The 17,508-nt window shown below is 44.9% G+C and overlaps 1 protein-coding gene across 1 annotated transcript in view; it reads left to right on the top strand.

The window, feature by feature from the left end:
* Positions 1–17,175, top strand: part of N4BP1 (NEDD4 binding protein 1) — a 48,653-nt gene extending 31,478 nt beyond the window's left edge. The window contains exons 3-7 of the mRNA XM_024747348.1: positions 4,685–4,815; positions 6,386–6,482; positions 8,627–8,734; positions 10,416–10,523; positions 12,338–17,175. Coding sequence (XP_024603116.1) covers positions 4,685–4,815; positions 6,386–6,482; positions 8,627–8,734; positions 10,416–10,523; positions 12,338–12,695 — 802 coding nt within the window. The 3' untranslated portion in view covers positions 12,696–17,175. The remainder of the gene's footprint in view (positions 1–4,684; positions 4,816–6,385; positions 6,483–8,626; positions 8,735–10,415; positions 10,524–12,337) is intronic.
* The last annotated feature ends 333 nt before the right edge of the window (positions 17,176–17,508 follow it).

Raw genomic sequence — 17,508 nt, 5'->3', positions numbered from 1 at the left:
TCATTTTATGTTATGTGAATTTCACCTTAATTTTTTTAAGTCAGAAAAAATTATTCTAAATCAACTGCTTCAATATTATATGTGAATTATAGACTATAAATTCCATAAAAGAAGCGATGCGTGTCTGTTCTGTTCCCTGAACTACCCCCAAGGTCCATGGTGCCTGGCACATAGTAGCCACTTAGTGACGATGGCTTGAATGAATCAATGAATTAAAGACTAAGAAAGATTAGGATTGTTTAAATGATTTTTCACCACCCATTTATATTGCTATTCCAACTGCTATTCTACTAATCAATTTGGGTTACATTTGAACAAATATTTGGAGTCTTTTTTTTTTAATAAATTTATTTATTTTATTTTTATTTATTTTTGGCTGCATTGGGTCTTTGTTGCTGTGCTCAGGCTTTCTCTAGTTGCGGCGAGCCGGGGCTCCTCTTAGTTGCATTGCGCTGGCTTCTCATCGCGGTGGCTTCTCTTGTTACGGAGCATGGGTTCCAGGCGCACGGGCTTCAGTAGTTGCAGCATGCGGGCTCAGTAGTTGTGGCTTGCGGGCTCTAGAGTGCAGGCTCAGTAGTTGTGGCGCATGGGCTTAGTTGCTCCGCGGCATGTGGGATCTTCCTGAATCAGGGCTCGAACCCGTGTCCCCTGCATTGGCAGGAGGATTCTTATCCACTGCGCCACCAGGGAAGCCCCCAAATATTTGGAATCTTAAAACAAACACTTGTTATGTGTCAGGTGCTCAACTTTATCTTTTAAAATATCATCTTCACACCAGTTGTGTGAAGTAAAAATTAATCTGTAATGTATATAATATGATATGGCCTAAAAATCTTGTCCAAGATTATGCAGATATGAGATTTGGGCCCATGATTTTACTCTCCAGAGCCATCACACACCCTGCCTCTTCCCACAGAAGCTGAGGTTGAATTTTTAGGCCTTGACAACATTGGATACCTAAGTCTTGAGTTGCTCAGGCACTGCTGAGTAAACCTCGCTAATTTGACCCAGCTAGTTGAGGAAGTAGTTAAAAAGGAAATTTGAGTTCTTAAGCAATAGGTTTGAACCCCACCTTAGAGTCATTCAGGCCCACCCATCCCTGGGTTTCTGCAAAGCCTTGTTTATTTGTCTGTCCAGTGTGGTGTCTGCAGTTTCTAACACACCGTGAGAAATGCCAAAATACCCTACTTAATGCTGCTGATTATGCACATCTCTACTTGGTTTTTCCCATTTGTCACCACGAGTGAGTCAAACAATGAGTAAATGGAAATTGTTTGTGGTGTGTGGCTAGGCATCACCATGGAGGCCAGATAACACTCGGTCTCTGTCAGTTTGAAACTTCAGCATAAGAGCACCTGACTTATCTGTGTAGATAATTTTCCATGTAGATGAGGTTTGTCCCTTCACTTGCCTCTACATTTTAACCATTTTTCATGCTAGTCTTTCTATATCAGGGTTCCATGGCTATTTTTATTAAGTGGAAGCTATAGAAAGGGATTCTTCTTTCCTGGGTAACTCAAAAGGTTTCTCACTCTTTTCCCGCACCACTGCCCTGTCTTGGTTCTGTGATGGCCATGAGTGTTTATCAGGTATTTATTTCTCACCCACCTCCTCTCTGCTTTGGGCCCTCTTTCTAGTTGACTGTCTGCTACAGTATGGAAAGCAACCAGATATTATAAGTTGTTCCCAAGTTTATGGAAACAGGAGTTTAAATCTCCCTTGAGAGCCTGCACATCTGGCTTCTCAGGCTTAATATCTGTTAATTCTATGTTTGGATCTGCGAACCCCAGAGCTTTGGCCTTCACAGACGTAGAGAGGTGTTATTGTATGTATACCCTTTGTCTCTGAGTCTGAAAAGACCACTGGTCTGAGTTTACCTGTCAGCAAGTTGCTCTGGTTTGATTGCAGAGAGGCTAGGAGACAGCACATTTTTTGCCTGGTCAGGGTGTGAGAGTAAAAATAGGCAAGGTCAAGGACACTTCGTATTATTTTAAGGTCAGTAATTTGGCTCCACTTGATTTTGTTTCTGTTGTTTTATGGATGAGTCCATTTGTTCTCTACCAGAATTTTGAACTGCTATTTATTCCTAAAACAGCCCTAGAGATTTTTCAGGGTATTAAAAATGATTTGATCTTATCACTGAGGATAACTAACCCTTTGGAAATTTGTTTTAGTGCTAATGATTCTAGAAACTCCACTTTCCCCCTCTAAGCTTGTGAGGGGTCCAGGGCAGCAGAATTTTGTCTGTCATTTCCCTCCTTTTCCTTAGTGACCCAAGGTAATGGACTGGGGACTTTATTTCCACCCAGTTTCTACTGTTTCCATCAACAGAAGCATTTAAGGAAAGGAGGAGAAAAAGAGTTCATACACATTTGTGTCTGATGAATAAACTAAGAAGGCACTTTAAGCTTTTTTAGTGCATTTATCTCAAGGGTAAGACCCCCCTGTACAAAAACCACCCCCCCGCCCCAGTAATAAATGTCATATTGCTACATTCTTGCCATATTTAAATGCTTTTTTATAAATAAACCACTGCTAAGTTATTTCATCAAGAATGGGTTTGTTTACTTGCATACGTTTTCTGGGGTATATTTGATGCCTGTGCAGTCTCTTATTTATGGTTCACTGAGAATGAGAGTGGGCTTTAGCCTCTAAAAGGAGGCATTTCTGAGCCACTCTTCTGGACTTTAGATGTTTCTTACAGGTCCAGCCCATTCCTGCTCCATGAGAATGTAGATTTAGTTGGGGACAGTACCGCTGAGGGGGTAGTTGAAAGGGCACTGGCCCAGGAGTGAGGAAATGTCAGTCTAATCCCAGCTCATCCACCCTCTGACAGTGCAAGCTGGGCAAGTGGCTCTGTCTCTCAAGAGGTGTTTCATTCTTTTTATCTCTAATGTGACTTTAAATGCATTCCTAAGTTCTGTGGTTCTGGTGCACAGTACAAGAGAGCAAGTCAGAGAAAAGAAGAGGGATGGTTGAGGGCCTGTGTCTAGAGACAGCTTCATAGAAGAAGAGTGACCGGCCTTGGGTCCTGAGGGCATTCGGGGAGGAGGTTTAAGAGATAAGAAAAAGCTCAGAATCCAGGAAGAGTCAAATGGCAAGACCACCTGGGCCAAAATGCAGAGTGTGATGACCGGATGGTGGTGGAAGCAGAAGGTGTGCTTTGGCCAGATCCCCTCTGACTAGTCAGGTGTGGAGGCGCCCTCGAAGCCAGGCACTGGATTTGTGTAGGAGAATGATGCTGTAGAAGGCCCTGAGCAGAATCAGAGACGGCATGGCTGCATTTCAGGGTCAGTCTGACTGGAGTCAGTGCAGGTGGGTTAGAATTAGCAAGGCCTGGGGGTGACTTGGGACACTTTGTGCCTGAGGAGGTGGAGCTCCAAATGAAGGAAGTACCTGCCAAGTGGTTTTGAGATGTGAGAAGACAGGACTGAAGATGCAGAATTTACTGTCATTGCATCATAGGCGATCGTTGAAGCAGTGAGGACAGTTTATGCTAATCTCAACTGTAACATCCCAGGGATTTCTCCCTTTTTCTAATACTCATGAGTAGACAAATGGATTACTACCTGCAAAATTTCAAACTTTTAAAAACACTTTTTAAATAAAACCTTTACTTTTACTTAACTGCTGGAGAATAAATTTTAAATATTTTTCTTCTTTTCTTTTGAAATTTGTTACCAGGTTTTGGGGTGGGGAACAGTTTTTAATCCTCTATACCAGGGGTTACAAGTTAGGGGCCAAATCTGGGCACCACCTGTTTTTATAAACATGGAATTTAGCTACACCCCCTTACTTACGGTTGACAGTTCAACCGTGGGGCAGCAGACAGTGCCTGGCCTTTTGCAGAAAAAGTGCACTCAGTCATGTTCAGTACTGTCCCGTGTTTATTTTCTGCCTGCTTTCTGCTTCGTTCAGCAAAATCACAGCCATGGCCCCCAGGTAGTTTCATTTGAGCCTTGCCCTCAGCTTGTTTCCTGGAAGCTGTGTAAACTGAGTCACTTTCACAGTTCTCCAGAAAGTGGATGCAGCCCTCCCGGAGCCACAGGCATTTGCGAAGCCTTTGGAAGTTGTGGTGGTGAGGACCGTGTCATGGAATAGTTCTGATCGCAGCTGCTTCTGCTTCAGCAACAAATTCCTTCATAAAATTCATAGAACATTCTTAGAGGCCCGTGGACTAGGTCTCTTTATCTGAAAACAAAAATAAAAGGTGTCATAAGGGCTTCCCTGGTGGCGCAGTGGTTGAGAGTCCGCCTGCCGATGCAGGGGACACGGGTTCATGCCCCGCTCCGGGAAGATCCCATGTGCCGCGGAGCAGCTGGGCCCGTGAGCCATGGCCACTGAGCCTGTGCGTCCGGAGCCTTTGCTCCCCAACGGGAGAGGCCCGCATACTGCAGGAAAAAAAAAAAAAGGTGTAATAAACAAGTATTGCCCTGAAGCTAAAACTGCCTTCTATCACAAAAGCACACTCATTTAAATCAGCTGAATAAAATACAACAGAAATCAGAGCTATTAAGAATCCTCCCTCCTATCATGGGTCCTCTCTTGGCTTTGCAGAGCAGCAGACTATTAAAGGAAATTATTAAATTAAATAATTAATTATTAAATTAAAATGATCATGGTGAAACTTAACATACTTTAAGCATGCTTTAAACTGAAATAAATTTTACTTTTTCTCATATAGCCATGGTCTGAAAAAGTTCTTTTCTTGTCGTGGAATTGCGATTGCGGTTGAATATTTTTGGAAGCTTGGCAACAGAAACATCACTGTATTTGTCCCGCAGTGGAGAACAAGGCGTGATCCTAATGTCACAGGTGAGGCAAACTGATTTTTCCAGATTACTAATTAGGTATTTAATAAGTTGGCTTGTAATTGCAACACACACTATTTAGAATAGAGTCATGTGTAGCAACTTTAAAAACAAAACTGTAAATTCTTTGCACCCAGTAAAAAAAAATCAGTTGAAGAGTGTTACAGCATAAGAAATACTTGGGGGAAGGATGGAAAGTTAAATAGCTGTTTATATAGAAAGTTATATTAGACTTCATTATATATCACAAAAATTTTCTTTGACTTTCTAAAAAGTTGATTAAATATGTCTTTCTAGTAGCCTGGGTTTCTTACTCTTTAAACAGTATTTTTGAAAATGGCCATTTGATAAACTTGGAACCCTCCAAGAGAATGTCTTTTTAACAGCCTGCTTAATAGCTTAATATAAGTCACTTATGTTAATTGTATGGTACTGTGTGGCTGACCTGCAGGCCACACACGAAAGATTTGAACTTACTATAAATCCTTAAGTATTCCAGAGAAGCTTGAAGTTTTTTGTTTCTTGGGTCGTAATAGGAAAACCAGTGAAAGGGCTATGCCAGGCAGCTTAACACATCAGATTACCTGGAAATAAAAGGTAGGTTGGGAGGAGGAAGCGTGAGAACAGGACTCACCCAACACATTTACAACAGGAAGTAAAACTTAGTCACTGTTGAGGTGGAGATGGTAAAACCACATTTCCCAAGTATCCCAACTTGCCTCACTCAGGGGAATGTATTCGTCCTAACAGAAGGTACTTGAGAAATGAGGCAGATCCACTCATTTCAGTTATTTTTGCAGTAAGATCCCTGTAAGAGTCTTGTAAGCCTTATGTGCTGTGCATTTCTAGAATCATAAAGACACCATGTTTGGGCACTTCAGCTTAAGTCAGTGGTGAGTACCATTGTAGGGAATGTAGGTGTGGGGATCTTAGATTCTGAGCTTTTAGCTTCATTTTTGCCCATTACTCGTTTGTAGCTTTGGCCCTCCTTTATCTTCTGTCACAACCCACTCCCATGAAAATCAGTAAATATTTGTACAGATAACAGAGAGAGGTTAGATAGGATGCCAACCAGAGGGAGATTTGACAAACTCTTGGAATAGAGACCAAGCCTGCCTTTCTTGGGATCCGGACAGAGCAGTTTGTCTGCTTCTACTGCCATCACTCTTCCTGTTCCCACCCCTGCCCTCCCTCCCAGGGACTCTTGCCCTTACTCTCTTTGTCCTCTACTGCTTATAATGTGGCTGTGAAAAAGTTCTTAATGGTAAGATCCATTAATATAGGTTTATGGTTTACTCTTCTTAATTTAAGAAGCAAATGAGTTGAACAGTTTTAAGTTTAAAAAAATAGCTAAAGTCAGTTTTTATGTTATATTTGTCTTAGTATATGTCTTGCTTGATTTTTTTTCTTTCCCTTCCATCCCAGTAAGTTAGTAACATTGAGTCTTCTTGAGTCAATAGAAAAAGGGTTTCCCACAACTCTCCAGGTGAAACATTTGGGAGTGCTTTCATTTATTTAAATATCTGGGAAGATAGCCTTTTTCTGAATGTGTATTCAACTTATTCCATGAACAGAACAGCACTTCTTAACCCAGCTCCAGGAGCTCGGAATATTATCTTTAACTCCTGCACGGATGGTCTTTGGAGAAAGAATTGCTTCTCATGATGACAGGTATGAAAGGCTGGTTTCCTTTCTAAAGTGGGTGTGGGGTGGTGAGGGGCCAACCACCTGCTCCACCGGACAGTGGACACACTTGGCTCGGGTTTGAGAATTTTAACATTTATGGTCATTAAGGTTACACATTCAGTGGTCTTTGCTGTACGGTTTAGGAGATTACCAAAGAAGCTGCTGAGTTAGAATTTTTAATAAAACATGACTGAGAATCTATAAGTAAAAGCAGATATTGAGTTTGTAGTCTTTTTGATACTTCCTAAAAGTAATGTTTGTCTTGTCCTAGTGTGGCAGCCTCAAGAGTGGTTTTCAAACATTCCTCTGTCTCCTGCTGGTTATACTTGGCCAGTGACTTAGTCTGTCATTGTGATGCCTGAGCCCTCAGTATTTCTTCCACGTCATAGAACATGGTCTCAGCTGCCCCTCATGTTATAGGAATAAGCTGCATTTCTTAGGTTGTTACATTGCTCAGAGAACAGGTGCTGAGATGACAAGTGTCTGGGAACCTAAACAGTGGCTGCCTGTTCTTTCCTCTCCTGCCCTCACCCTCTTTCTTTCTCTCTGGCCTCTAGCACTTAAGCCCCCTAGTGGTTTAGCCTCAGCGTTCTACCACAGTGCTCCCCCACATTGAAGACAGTGCTTAGCTTGTAACCCAAGGTAGTGAGTGATGGTCAGATGGGTGAGAGCTGAAAAGAGGGGCTTAGCAGGGGAAGGGGACTTGGGGTGACAGCGGACATTCAGCAGAACGTCCAAAGGGCCTTCTCACTGACAGCCCCTTACCCTTCACCAGGCTGGTATGAGAGACCAGATCTGATGGGGAGAGTCAGGGAGTGGCATGAAGAAGAGTGTGAGAGGGGGCACCTTTGGGCCGGGGCGTAGGTGAGAAGGTACTGGGAGAGTGGGATGGAGGGCCCACCCTTGCTCCAGCTCTAAGATACTGGGTAGGGACCGTGGAGTGCTCAGGTGAAAAGGCAGGTCGGACCGCCAGGCTCGTGAAGAACCTTCAGATGCTCTAACGCTGCAGCTTCATTCTCACACCAGCAGAAATTGAATGCATACGCAAGTGTGTAGGCTAGGCTTTTGCTTAATTTATATGGGTCTCTGGGTTTTTAGCAGATGTGAACATGAGTCCTGATGCACAGTACATGCACGGAAGCCCTTACTACCTATTTTTGTTAATACGTCTGGGCAGATATTACCACTTACAGTTCATGTCAGTTAGAAATAATTTAAGATACTTATTAATAAATCCAAAATGCTAAATCATATTTACTTACCAAGCAAGGTTTCCTAAGATTTCTGAAACTAATGAGGCTTGTTTTTTAATCTTCTTTTAAGTACTCACTACTTATTAATAAAAGCAGTTGTTTGCACCTTTAATTCTAGTAGTGATTCTCTTACTTTATTGTTTGATTATCTTTGTCTACATTGCCTCAGGCAAATGTGGTTATCCTGATTAGGAGATAAAACTCATATTATCCTCACAAATCTCTCATTAAGAGGGCTTGAACATGAATAATCTCCAACAATGAAATAGAATTCTCCTTAATATTTAATTCTTAAACTCTTTGATTACCATGTATCTTTTCATAATTTGCATTTGAGTGGATCTATAACTTGGACTAAACTGAATGGCAGTTCTGGACATCTCTTCTTAAGTCAGAGCAGAAAATGTGAATTTAGGCATGAAAAGAAACATTGCGAGGCTGACTGTGTCAAGCAGCTACTCTTAGAACCAAAGTACTGTAGCTTATCAACTAAAACCCTAACAGTGATTTCACAGGCTTGTCAACTCTTATTCATTCTCTGCTCTAGTCCTCATGCATTATCTTATTACCACCCTTTATTGATAATACAACTTCTCTAGAAAGATGTATAAATTATGGTTGAGATTATTTTGAAAAAGAGTTAGATTGTATGAAAACCAGATCTTCATTTATAATTATTCTAGTAATTTCAGATGTTCAGTATTTCAGATTGATCTTCAGTTGACAGGGGCTTAACTTTCTGCTTCCCAGCCTTGGTTAAATTCTTTGGTGATTTTCCTGTGAAGAGGAAATCCTTTTGTTTTCTTATAACACAGCTTCTCTGAGCCAGGGATGCCTGCCTGCTTGCCCGTTTTAACCACTTTTATATTACCATAGGTTTCTACTACACTTAGCAGACAAAACTGGTGGCATAATTGTAACAAATGATAACTTCAGAGAATTTGTGACTGAGTCAGCCTCTTGGAGAGAAATAATTACAAAAAGGTAATATTTCCTTCTTTGTCTTTGGTCAGAGATGTCTTTTGTTGTTTATTATTTGTTTTGCGTCCACCTTGGAAGCAGTGTCGAGGGCCTAAAGTATCATAAGACTATGCTCCCACTCCACAGGATGGCTGGCCCTTCTGAGTAGGTGGGAGGACTCAACACAAAGTAGTAGCCCCAGCAGGTGATGTGTGACCATGCTCTGGTGCCTACAGGTGTCTTCTGTAGATCAGTTTTCCCTGGCAGGAGGCAAGAGGCACATCGTTGTGGCACAGTTAACTCTCTGTTAACTGTGATGGAGCGGAAATGGCCACCTGACTTCACCTTGCCCTGATGCCGAGGGATACTTGAGCAAGTCATTGGGCCTCCTGACTTTCCTCAGTTATGAAATATGAAGGTTGGGGTTCAGTGACAACTACGAGTTCATCAAGAGGGTGGGACCAAAATCAATATGCTGATTGGGCTTTCACTTTTGGGAGAGGAGAGAGTGTTTCTACTTTTTACTATCTGATGCTTTTCTTGAGCATTTTACCATCTTTTTACCAAGTTTAGTCATCTGTATTGAAAACATGTTGAATATCATCCAAAATAACAAAGTCAGGAGTTTGCAGTCACTGCTGTAAGTTTTTTGTTTGTAATGACACTCTGAATGTGTTCAGCTGCATTAAGATCAGTGAACACAAGCTTCCAGGACTTTCCATTAGCAAGCATCGTCTGACAAGTTACTTAACAAAAAGCGATATCCTTAAGGTAGTGCCAGGGATGAGTCACAAATGCCACAAATCTAAAAAACATACCTCAAGGCTGTGTATATCTAGTATAGCTATTCTACAACTAGTGTAACTACCTACTTACCTCTTTAGGGGTTTCACAGTTGCCACTTGTCTGATATTTATATTTTGTTGAATCATTGGAGGATTTTAGAAAATGATTCTTTGGTTCATCGTTCTAGAAAATGATGCCCAGGTGAAAGTTAATTACTATATGCATTTTGACTGAAAAAACTGTTGTTGATAGCTGAACTCAGAATTGGTCTTTGACCTGGGTACAGTTAAACAAGCCATTAATCTTCTAGTATGTGCTTCTGTTGGATCTGTGCCCTGGGCTCATTGTCAGTATTGGACACTCATCTGTGTATGCATGGAAGGTTTAAATGAGTCGAGACTCAGTCACACACCAACCCATTGCCTTCAGAATTCATAAAACAAGGCAGAAACCAAAGTCCAAGCAGCAAACCAGTCATTTGGACTTTTTTCTTTTTTAAACATTTTTGTAGACTTGATAAATCATGCTCAACTGACCTTCAATATTCTTTCTTCATACGCTGTTTCCCTTTTTTAAAAGAACATCAGTGGGTTTGCTTATGGACTCATTTATTCAAAAATTAAACCTTGGTTGAGCACCTGTTGTATCCTAAGACCGTCTTTCAGTCTTATTTTTCAAAGTTACATTGAAAGTCAGGAGAAGGAACTGCTTCCCAGGCCCAGATAACAATCTGAAAGTCTTGCTAAGAAATGTGAGAGCCAATAGGGTAAAAGTTTCTTACTCTATTGTATTGACCAATATTTATATCCAAAAGAGAAATTAAAATGGTTTAACTGGGGCGTATTTGTTTTTTGCTTTAGGCAGTTAAGCAGCCTTTAATTTTTTTCCTCCAGCACTGTAACTGTTCTCCATGTTGTAGATTGCTCCAGTATACCTTTGTGGGGGACATATTTATGGTCCCTGATGATCCTCTGGGAAGAAGTGGACCTCGATTAGAAGAATTTCTTCGGAAGGAAGTCTTCCTTAGGTATTTCCTTTTCCAGATTGTCTTGCTTTTACAAGTTTGTTTCAGTTCTTTGTGCTTCAGGGCGAGTGCTCTCTCTCTCTAAAGATTAAAAATGGTGTTTTATTTTTTAAAGTAGCCTTAGATTTAGTGCTGGTGAAATAAATGTGGAATGTCTCCCAAAGACCAGATTTTCATTTGTGGTCCTTTTGGTTTTAATCCCAGGAGAGGATGGGGAGCCAGATTTTCTGTAGGTCTAAAAAGACAAAGCAGATTTTGCTAGCGGTCACTTATTAGTGAATGCTGCTTGGGTTCATGGTGTGTGTCTGAATATCTTTTTTAAGTTCATTTTCCCAAGTCATTTGCTTTGAATATTTTATGCTTATATTAATTTATTTACTCTTCAGGAATCACTGCCTGGGGAAGTGTTACTTTCTACCTCACGTAATAGAGAAGCCAGTATTCTTTATTTATCCGAAATTGATTTGATAGCTTAGGTTTTCTTTGTTGTGGATTTGGGTTTTTTGTTTGTTTGTATTTAAAGACATGTTGCTTGCTAGTGGTTGTTTCTGTTTTCAGAATTCTCAAGTAATGGACGCTGTTAACTAAAGTATCCTGTGGGCCTGAGTGGCAGATCATATTCCCCAGTGATAGACCTTTTCCCTTTTTTAAAGTAAAACAGGCTACATTTCTGTGTATTTCTCAGCAGATGTTTGCACAGGGATGCTATGGAGGTCTAAACTGAAAGGAATCAGACGCACAGCTCCCCCAGCTTTTTAAGGCAGTGAGACTGTAGCTGATCCTTTCCATTTATAACAGGATCCTTTGGGGGGACGGGTGGTTCACACAGAGCTGTCTTCTGCACACAAGACCAGCATGATTTCAGCTCCCAGGTCTTGTGAGTCATTTCTCTTTTGAGCCTTTGGGTTTCATTACACAGATGAGGACTTAGTTCCCAAAGGTCCTGCTTCTCTACCGACACCAAGAGAACGGCAGCCATTTTTAACACCTGTTGGATGTCCATATGTCTCATTTTTCTTTCAGAAGTCTGAACTTGGAAATCCTCTGCTAGGCTTTAAGACCTGAGGCCTGTGTGCAAGCATCAAGGCCCATGGGTCAAACAGTGGAAGGAGAGTTCCAGCTCCTTCTACAGCCTCAGCAGCCTGGCAGCAGGGTCAGTCCTGCCTGCTCACCTAATGGCTCTTCACAAAAGTGTTAACTAATTGAATAAGAAGTTAGTAATAGCTCCCCCCACAGAGGGACTGAGCTTTTGAAGTTGGGAAAAGTGTTCAGGCAGCCCCATTTCTCAGCTGCAAGGCAGAGTCAAGTGGGAGGCTTTTTAACAGTACGGACGCTGTATACACACTCACGTGCATTCAAGTTGTGGGCACCAATGTCTCACTCAGACTTGGGGGGCTGGGGAGGCAGCCTCTCTGCCCAAAGTGGTTTCCTTTTTCTCAGCCCTGTCACCCAGGCTCCACAGAGAACCAGAATCTGCAGGAGAGCAGGGCCCTGTTTCCAGTTCTTTTGAAAGCTTCCAGGTGATTCTGGTATACCCTGCTTTAGAGCCAGTCCTCACAGCAGCAGGCCAGGGAGGTGGAGTCGCTCATGAAGAGCTAGCATTCCCTGTCATGACTGATCGGGAATTGGTGTCACTGGCATCCTCACGGGCCCCACTGTGGACAGCTGCCATCCCTGCCTTGGCTGCAGTCTTCTATCTTGCCTTCAGAGGCCAGAGAGCAAGCAGCTCCTTGAGCCTTGGTGTCAGCAGCAGATGTTTAGACAGATTTCTTGTTTATCTCATAACCCAGCTCACCAGGACTTGCTTCCGTTCACAGAGATATGCAGCCCCTACTCAATGCCCTGCCAAATGTGGGCATGTTTGACCCCAACTTCAGAGTCCCTGGCACCCAGGCAGCCAGCACCGGCCACCAGCCTCCAGCCCGGATTCAGGGCACCCCACCCAGCCACTGGCTTCCTCAGCAACCCCGCTTCCCACTTTTGCCAAACCTTCCCAACATCCAGCAGAATCTGCCCATGCCAGCACAGAGATCTTCTGCGGAAACCAACGAGCTAAGGGAAGCCCTTCTGAAGATCTTCCCTGACTCAGAGCAAAGACTGAAAATCGACCAGATCTTGGCAGCTCATCCGTACATGAAAGACCTGAACGCGCTTTCCGCCATGGTGTTGGACTGAAGGCCGTCGGGAACTGGGGCTCTGGGCTGGAGATGCACTCAGTCTAGTATCTGCACGTGGTGGCAGGAAGTGACAAAATGTGAAGAAACCAATTTCCCAGTGGAAATGCTGTTGTAGTGTATAGAAAAAAAACAGATGTTTTGTGTATAAAAAAATCTGGGTTTTCAAAACCAGCTTTTTTCTATATATAAATTATGCTGCTATTACAGATTTAACATTTTCTGTAAAAGGAAAGTCTACATTTTCTGCCTGTTCAGAACTGTTTAATAGCAGTTAACTCTTGAGTGTACTTACATTTTTATGTTTTTTAAACTATTTTCCTTAACGCTGAAAATATTGACAAATGGATATGATTAGCCTTTCTAAATAAAAAAAGAGTTGCTTTCTTAGGGAAGGCAAGACCTCTTATATTTTCTTGAGATGACTATGTCACATCCGCTAACATGAAGTGTGCTCACCCCTCCCAGCCTCCTCTGCCCTCACCCCTGGAATTAGAGTCCCTAGGAGTTAATTTTGCTCCTCTGGGGTCTTTCATTGGAGCCATTTGTGAGAGTGAACAAGTGGTGCCACTAGATGGCACCTTGTGCCTATAGCCGTTGTTAACGACCAGGGAGGGCAAGGTTAGACGCACAGAACATCCAGGCCGGAAGAAACTTGAGAGCTCACTCAGTCTAGCCCTTCCTCCCCTCCCACCCTGCAGAAGAGGGAACTGAGGCTCAGGGTGCCCTCCGTCTGGACGCGCCCAAGTCCACAGCCGTGGACCGGATTCCTCGTCCTGGGCTCAGACACACTCACCAGCCAGTCCCTGACTGACTCTAGAAGTCACATATTAGCTTCTGAAGATACTAGTGGGATGTGAGAAAGTTTAGTGAAGAGCCCCATCATTAGAGTAATTTTGTGTCCACAGCCTTGGGAGACCACCCCCCATGTGAAGTTTGTGCAGCTTTGCCAAAAAAATGGTTTTCTATTCTCAAGAATGACCCAAGCCAGTAAATAGCATTAGTAGCTTCTGTGGGGACCCAGAGCCCCATATTTATTTTTCCTGTATTTGTCTCGCTAGTGTCCTCCTAAGCTGCCCTTCCTGTCTGTGAGTCTTTCTCAGAACTGATATCTTAGTATTGTGTTTTCAGTGTTGCCTAAATTCTGTGTCAGTGAAATACTTTTTCTGGCTAATTAATTCCTAACATCTTTATTGTTCTCTGGACCTTCAAAGGGCTCCGTATTTTATACCTGTTCTCTCCCTAGGCTGCTCATGGTCAGTTTCACGGCTGCCTTGTAGATCACATCTCTCCCGGTCCCCAGAAACAGCTGCCGAGCACTCGGTGCTGGTTTGTTCTTAATGGTGAAGGGACTTAGTTGGCCATGAGCAGACCTAGGTGTCTCCCCGCAGTGCTCCCTCCAGGCGTGTCTGACCCCCGCATCCCTCGAGGGGTGAGTCCAGAGTCCTCCAGGTGGCCGAAGTCGTACTTCAATCATGTTTTCTCTTGGATGCCTGTAAGATGCACCCTACCGTGGAGCCGCTTGTCGGCAAGGGGGCAGGTTGCCCGAGGCACCCAGCTATGCAGTGGAGGTGGAAGACTCGAGGCAGGCCGGAAGGCGACATTAGTCCCAGCCCCTGTGCCTCAGCTTCACAACTGGTGGTTTTTAAAAACAACAGCAGAGGTGTGAGGGCTGGGTCTTGCAGTGACTCTGACCTTTGGGGTCAGGGTTTTGTCCAGCAGCCTTGCCGATCCAGCACTTCTCCTGTTTCAGAGAAGGACCTAGAGGGCATACCTTGATCGCCAGGACTTAGCCACAGGTCTTCCTGGAAGGGGGCTGAGCCTCCACTGATACCAGGTAGAGCTGGCTAGGCCTAGAGGTCAGGAGTTTCCTGGGCTCTAGAAGTGACTTGACCTTTGACCTATGAATTGTGTAAGCCTCTGTGGTCTTAGTATTGTTTCTGAGAGCTCTACCTGCCCCTTTCCACTTCCTCGGCTGCAGGAGGGAAGAACATAGAAGACCAAGTGGGAGGAGTGTCAGAAAAGCATTACTTACTTACCTTGGTAAATGAAACAATTCATGGTTCATTCTTAAATCTATCAAGTTTAGTTAAATTTAATATTTTACAATTCAATTTTCAAATGATTATTTTAAAAAGTCCATTACTTGTTCTCAGGCTCCTCTTAATACTAGGCTCAGTGTTGATGCTATAAAATATTTCTTGATGGTCTACCTCCCGTGGAAGAGTTCTAAACCACCTTGGGAGAGTCAGCAGCAGTGCTTCCTGTAACTCCTTGGGGCTGTAGGGGGCTGTCGTGTGCGGTGGCTCTGCATCCCGTATTCCATGGCATTCCATGGAATGAATGAAGTAGGTGGCAGGGCAGAGGATGCCACCCTCATTCAGTAGACTGGTGTCTGCTGCTCAGAGAGGTTGTCCAGGGTTAAAGAATAAGTAGGTGGTGATGCAGAGTGATTCCTGGGCCTGCATTCTTCCCCAGGCCCCAGGCTGCCGCCTCTGGGAGAAGAAAGACTGGTTTGACCTTTCTGTCAAGTAGCCGGTGTTTGAGACCCTGTAGGCTGCCAGCTGGAAAAACAGTAAGAAGGCCTCTCAGCCATCCTGGATGAAGGGTCAGCATTGTTCTGGCAGGCGTAGCGGGCCATGGCTGTGTCTCCAGGGACTCTGGGGGCCTCTTGCAGCTTTTGGTGTCCGTGAGAGGAGGGATGGTTTTGCTTTATTGCCTGGGCTTATTGTGGCACGTGGGGAATATGATCCACGCATAGAAGCCCCTGAGGCTCTGAGCGCACCCCGCCACCGCCAGGTCCATGCCCCTCCCCCCAGGCCCTGGGCCCGGGCACCACCCCCTCTCAGGCCCAGCCTGCCTCCCACATACCTCTGAGACACCGCGTCCTTTGGAGGTCCCTCCCCAGTTCCGCCTCCCCACCAGCCCTTCCACGTCCCCACCTGTCCTTCCTTCCGTCCGTCCGTCCATCCATCCCTGGGCCCATCTCCTCTCATCTCCCAATGGTAGTTTGTTTGGTTAGTTACTCAGACTCCATTTCTGCATTATCTACCTCTCCATTATTCCCCATGTCCTCCAGATCCTTGAGATTAAAATAACCTGAAAGGAACTCTGTTTGTTGCTATTCCACCACCCCCCAACGCTTGCCACCCTTCACTACCCTGTCTGCAAACTTGGCCTCCACCCCACCACGTGGCAATAGTCTAGGAAAGTCATCGGAGACCGCCCAGTTGCCAAATTCAGAGGCCTTTTCCCAATCCTTAATCTCCGTGTCCACATTCAGTGACCGTAGCGTGACATCGTTGACCTTATTTCCCTATTTTCTGAGATTTCCCTCACTCCTAAACAGTCTTCATCCCTCTTCCTTCTTTTACCTAAAGGCCAGTTCAACAGGTGGTTCTCAAACCTTGGACCAGCTATGGGACTCACAGCGGGGAGGGCAGCTGTTAGTAAAAATGCAGATTGCTGGGCACTACCCCCAGAGATGTTTATGCAGTAGCTCTGGAGTAAAGCCTGGGAATCTGCGACTTCAGCAAGCTCCCTGGATGGTTCCCATGCGGGTGGCCCAGGGACCACATTTTGAGAAGCCCTCACCCTTAGGGGCCAGCACACTTCCCTGACTCCCACCGCCCCTCTTTGCAATGGCTTCCAGTCCCAGCTCCAGCCCTGCCCTTCACGAGTTCATTTCTAGCTCTACCTAGAAGCCCTGGGACATCTTCAGACCCACTGTCCCCCAGACACTGGGCCTGTGTCTGTTCCTTGCTCTCCTTTCCCGCCCCCCCCCCCCCCCCCCCAAAATCTCCTTGTCCACCCTTGTCCCTTTTTGGCCACTGCCCCCCAGTCATGCTCTCATGGCCTCCCTGTGGGCGTCAGAGGCTGACCAATCAGCCCGCCTCTCAGCTTTCCCCCTCTCCCTCCCAGACTCCACAACCGCTAGATTTATCTTCTAAGAACACATTTCTGCACACCCTTCTTCTTGTTCAGTGATCAGTGGCTCTCTTGACCAGAGCGTCAAGTTCAGACCTCCCTGAGCTTAGTATCCTTGGCTGTCCACCTCCCAGTTGTACCTGACTGCCCACTTTGTATAGCCCACCTGCCCACTCACTGCAGCCACCCAATTTCCTCTGTTACCTGTGAGCTCCCACCTCTGAGTGCATCTCTTCTCTGCTAGAAATGCCCTTTCTCCCAAATGGCGTCCCCGCTCAAAGGCCCAGCCCTGCGTCCTCTGTACCCTCGCCTAAAGCTTCTGACAGAAGCAGCCTCATGGCGTTCTGTGACCCCATAGCATTTGTGTCTTGCTTTCGGCACTCGCCACTCTGGCTGGTGTCACCGCAGCTGATTGTGTACCGTGTCTTACCTCCTTTTCTAGACTGTGAGCTCCTCGTGGGCAGGGCTGTCTGTGTTCACTCTCTGTATTTCCCACAGTACCTAGCACAGTGCCTTGCACTTAATAGGTGCTGAATAAAGTCTGCTCAATTGAACTGGAGGATGGTGCCTTCTTGACAGCGGCATCTAGCAGCCAGCAAGGCCTTCAGAAATCAGATTCTCAGCAGTCACTCCTGGAACCCACTACTCTCCATTTTCCCTTCACGTCAAGGCTCTAACACCACCTGGTCCAGGGATGGGCACCCGCCCCAGGCTGAGCCAAGCAGTGTGCTCTGACGTCCTGCCCACAGGTGGCCGGGGCAGACACCTGGCCAAGCTAAGGCCAGTCAGGACCACTCCTTGGAATTGTCCCCTCTGGTGGCGGTGGGGGAGGCTACAGAGTGTCACACCCAGGTCTGTCGGAGGCTGCTTCCTGCCCTGGGTCGGGG

The sequence above is a fragment of the Neophocaena asiaeorientalis genome, unplaced genomic scaffold (genome assembly GCF_003031525.2).
Source record: "Neophocaena asiaeorientalis asiaeorientalis breed wild unplaced genomic scaffold, Neophocaena_asiaeorientalis_V1.1 scaffold438, whole genome shotgun sequence".
Taxonomy (NCBI): domain Eukaryota; kingdom Metazoa; phylum Chordata; class Mammalia; order Artiodactyla; family Phocoenidae; genus Neophocaena; species Neophocaena asiaeorientalis.
This window is presented reverse-complemented; position numbering and strand designations above follow the sequence as displayed.